We start from the raw sequence: 4,377 nt of genomic DNA on the forward strand, positions 1-4,377 counted from the left end.
GCAGCCCTGCGGAAAAGGACTTGGGGGTGTTGGTTGATGAAAAGCTGAACATGAGCCAACGATGTGCACTTGCAGCCCAGAAGGCCAGTCGCATCCTGGGCTGCATCAAAAGAAGCATGGCCAGCAGGTCGAGAGAGGTGATTCTCCCCCTCTACTCTGCTCTTGTGAGACCCCACCTGGAGTACTGCCATTTAACCACAAAATTTAACACACCAAATGAGCATTTAATTTCTATTCAGGGCTTTCATTAGGAAGTGGAAATCTAATCATGGATTTTCAAAGCATGTTATCAAAACTGGGGATCCCTCCGGCAACAGAGAATGTGAGTTTGGCTGAGCCCAGCCTAAACAGAACCTAGCAGCCGTGCAGTGCTGGGAAAGGTCTTGCGCATCCCCATGCACTTCTCCTGGTCGATGAAGAGCAAGTTGGCTTTGACGGCCAGGTCATGCTGCAAGACCAACTTGGCATGAGCCAGCATTTGCAGGGTGTCCTCGGTGTCTCTCAGCCGCTGCTGAAGGCTCTGGACCGTCTCATCAATTTCGTGGACCTCATTGACAAGGCTGGAAAACAGCAAGGAACCCTCGTTAACGGTCCCGTCACGTGGGTGGTTTCGAGCCTGGCCCTGCTGAAGGGCGCCTTGGGCACAGGATTTCCCCCTTCAGTGCGCTCAGACTAACTCGGACCCCCCTTTTCTGGCAGATGCATGGGAAAGCTGAGGGCAGAGCTCCTCCAGACCTCAGCGGGGAGGCATGGCTAAGTCTGCACGAAGGCTTTGGCAATGCGCAGGCACGTCTCCCAGAGCACCTCGTGCCACCGAGAAGAGGGATGAGCAGCTGTGGTGTCCTGTTCCCCTTTGGTTTTGCAGGCTTGTTGGTTCCCCCTCCTGGATTTCCCTGTGCAGGGGTCCTGCCCACACCCACGGATGCACACACAGCGAAACAGGACAGCTGGGAGAGGCGAAAATTGAATGGGAAACAAGCGGAGGATGGAGAAAACAACGGTGTGCGAGATGCTAAACAGGCTCTGGGGCTGGGTTTCACTTGCTTCTAAAAGGCTCCATCTGGAGTCTTGCCCAGCAGGCTCCCCGGAGGAGGTGTAAAGTTTGGGGTGCCTCACAGGGGATGCTGCTGGGCACTCAGGGCAGCCTGCTCCTCCACAGCCCCTCGGGCTGCAATCCCACAGAGCTCACAATGTCCTTGAAAGGGTTTGTCCCCAGGGGAGGTGAGGACAGCCTTTACTGCTTCTCCAGAGGGTGCACCCTTCCTTGAGGTTCCCCAAAAGGAAGGACCTAAGTGCTCTCAGCGCAAGTCTCTTGGAGAGTAAAGGGCTTATCCTAAAAAACTGAGCACATCCAACTGCTGGGAAGCAGGCAGGAGAGAAGATGAGGTTTACCCAAGTGGGAAAAACCCAGCCCCTCACGGGGTGGCATCAGGCTGCTCCCAGCCATGGTGTACAGCCTCCTTTGTGGGTGCAGAGCTCTCCCAGCACCCAAAGGCTGGGATACCTGCTCATTCCTTTTGATTAGAGCAGAGCCCTTCTGGAAGGACTATTTAGGAAAAACATCCCATGACTAGTTTTGTCATCCAGTGATGTTCCTGAGTGCTACTACCCGTGACTCCTCAAGGACCCTGCTGGCCCCATACTCCTGCCTTACCGGAGCTGGGCAGTGTCCCGGCACAGCTCCATGTTTGGTCTCCGTGTGCGCTCTTCCAGCCGGGTCTGAGCCACTTTGAACGGAGGTCCTTGGTCCCTCATGGCTTTTTGGATGGCTTCCATGTTCATCTCCATTTGGAAGATTTCCCGCAGCGTCTGCCGTAAAAAAGAAACACATGCATGAATGAAAAAATACCTTCCCAAGTGACAACATAATTTCCTTTTTCTCCTGTCCGTCTGCAGAAAAAACAAGCCTGTCTTTGCTGTTGCTGTCACGTCAGAGGAGGTGTTGGAGCAGTGATGGACACAGTGAGTTACCAGCTTCCCAAAGCTACTGCTCGCAGAAACTGATCATCCATCAACAGCAACTCAGAGAGGGAAGGTTTTTCATGCATGAAAAATTTTCATTTTTCACTGAAGGACGTGGCACCAGCCCGCAACGCTGCAAGCCCAGTCTCTGCTCAGTGAATCAATACGGTGTCGAGCACTTTTCCATGAGACCCACTGGTCCGAGCCAGGTGCCCGTCACTGATCTCCACTTCCTCTGCTTGGCAGAGCAAGCACATGGATACCCGTGCAGCAACCACAGAGCACTGAGAGTGAAAGCACGTCCTTGGGGGAGAAGCAAGCCTGCGAACCCCGCGGCAGGCAGCCCAGCAGAGGCCCAGCAAAGACTCTCTGCAGGGCAGCCAGCGCTTCTGAAGTAACTCCAAGGAGATGCAACCAGCAGTGGCCTTTTCTGCTGGAAATCCCTGTGCTGCCAGGCTGTCAGCTAGGATGCGCTAGCAAAAGACAGGATCCCTTGAGATGAAATCACAGTGCCAGCTCCTCCTGCTCCAAGAAGGAAGTCCCCAGGACTTGGAGTTTCTAACAGAAAATGACACTATAACCAGCTTCCTGCGGCCACCGTTCCTCTCCTTGGGCCAGGTCTGCGTGGAGGGTCCTGCTTCGGAGGTGTCCCTGGGAAGTGACAGTGTCACACCCAAAGGGAGGGGTTCAGGCTACCTTGGCCAGGTGGGTCTGAATCTTGCTCTTGGCGTCGGCTGTCTCGGCGATGCGGCTGGTGAAGGTGACGTTCACCCTGTTGAACTGGCACCACATCTCGTTGGCCGTCACCTCCAGCAGGTTCCTGGTGTTGTCCCGCAGCTTGGCAGAGGCCGCCCGTTCGCTCTGGGAGCGGAGGATGTTGCCGTCCGTGAACTTGGCCCAGGACTCCGGCACCGAGATCCTGGGGGGAAGGAGAGGCCCCTGGTAAGCCCGTGCTGCTGAAGCTGGACGTGGGCAGGCAAGGACCCTGCCAGGGAGCAGCGTGGGTCAAATGTAGCTTTAATCTACGCTTTTATTTTGACCATAGGTCATATTTTAACCCCAGCCGGCAGCTAGGACCATGCAGCCACTTGTGCAGTTCTCCCCCTTGCCTCCAGAAGGGCAAGGAGAAGAAGGAGAATAGGAGGGCAAAGGGAAGGGAAAACTTGTGTGTGGAGATAAAAGACAGTTAAATAGAAGAACAATAACAGCAACAATAGAATAAGAATGAGAAGAAGAATAAAAATAAAAATAATAATAATAATAATGAGCAGAAAGAAATGGCCCCTCTGAAGCCGGTGTCTCCAGGCAGGATGGACCTGCCTTTACAGTGGGCTGGGGACCAGCAGCTCCCTGCCAGGGAAAGGCACCGTGCATCCCCGGGACAGCTTGCTGCTCTTGTGCCACCCGGCGTGTACTCACGTGGCATTGACCCGCTCCACCCCTTGGTAGTAGCTGATGCCGTGGGAGGTGTTCCTCAGGTGGTGGCACTTGTCATCGATGCGGTGGGCCGCCTGCTTGTTGGCCAGGTCTCTCTCCAGCTCGTGCTGGGCCACCCTGTTGGACCTTCAACATGCAAACAACAGCCATCGGTGGGGATGTACGGATGGAACGGCTTCCTCCCCGTTCCACTTGCCTGCAGCTCCCGCCTGGGCAGCTCTGTCCTCCCATGAGCATCACCGCCCGCTTCCCATGGAGCTTGCATGGGTTTTACAGCTGCGGGGTGTGGGTAGAGGTCGGGGTCTGCGGGGGGTTCACATCCCAGCTGCAAAGGCCCATCGGCCCTATGGCATGAGATAAGGAGCTTCTCCTTACGTGAGCTGGGCTTTTGCCTTATCCAGGTACCGCTGCATCCTCTCCTGGCACGACCTGATGACATCGATTTCCTGGGCAAAGGCAAAACATGTAATGATGTCATCTCTTTAATTAGACCAACTAAGACAGCTGCTGCGTGGGGGAACACCATCCCCTGGCCCAGCAGGTTTTGGGGGTTGGAAGGGTTGAGCACCTCACCAGCAGTAAGGAGCCAGGTAGGGAACAAGGCCGCAAAGCCTCCTCGGGGCAGTTTAGGTAGAAATAGCTTTCACACATGATCTGAGTTGCCAACTGAAGGCAGCAGGAAAGCCTGCAGCCCGCAGGTCTGTGGGGCTACGCAAGCCGTTCCCAAAGAGCTTTAGAACAAGGCATAGTTTTACCTCCTGGCTCTTTGGGCGTGGGATCAGTCTCCAGACATATGGCCATTTTTGTGCTTGGCGCGGCGCCAAGTGGGAAAGGGTGGTTTTGAGGCTGAAGGCAGCAGGAAAGCCTGCAACCCCCAGGTCTTTAGGGCTACGCAAGCGGTTCCAAAAGAGCTTTAGCACAAGGTATAATTTTCCCTGCTGGCTCTATGGGCGTGGGACCAATCTCCATTCATATGGC

General features: G+C 55.0%; 1 protein-coding gene across 1 annotated transcript; it reads right to left on the reverse strand.

The window, feature by feature from the left end:
* Positions 1 to 343: 343 nt before the first annotated feature.
* On the reverse strand, positions 344 to 4,050 carry LOC128905092 (tektin-3-like). Its single transcript, XM_054190575.1, has 6 exons — positions 3,973 to 4,050; positions 3,775 to 3,845; positions 3,382 to 3,525; positions 2,659 to 2,881; positions 1,655 to 1,809; positions 344 to 560 (listed from the first exon to the last, which is right to left on the reverse strand). The coding sequence occupies exons 1-6, from the start codon at positions 4,048 to 4,050 to the stop codon at positions 344 to 346; spliced, it is 888 nt and encodes a 295-aa protein (XP_054046550.1).
* Positions 4,051 to 4,377: the final 327 nt, after the last annotated feature.

Source organism: Rissa tridactyla, chromosome 2 (genome assembly GCF_028500815.1).
Source record: "Rissa tridactyla isolate bRisTri1 chromosome 2, bRisTri1.patW.cur.20221130, whole genome shotgun sequence".
Classification (NCBI taxonomy): domain Eukaryota; kingdom Metazoa; phylum Chordata; class Aves; order Charadriiformes; family Laridae; genus Rissa; species Rissa tridactyla.

What these genes read in the sequence shown, in the direction of transcription:
- LOC128905092 (XM_054190575.1), bottom strand. Translation starts at nt 4,050, where the DNA reads ATGTGTGAAAGCTATTTCTACCTAAACTGCCCCGAGGAGGCTTTGCGG. An exon ending in AAGGCAAAAGCCCAGCTCAC is followed by an intron (nt 3,526 to 3,774) that starts GTAAGGAGAAGC and finishes TGCATGTTGAAG; the next exon opens with GTCCAACAGGGTGGCCCAGC. An exon ending in GTGGAGCGGGTCAATGCCAC is followed by an intron (nt 2,882 to 3,381) that starts GTGAGTACACGC and finishes CCTTCCCCCCAG; the next exon opens with GATCTCGGTGCCGGAGTCCT.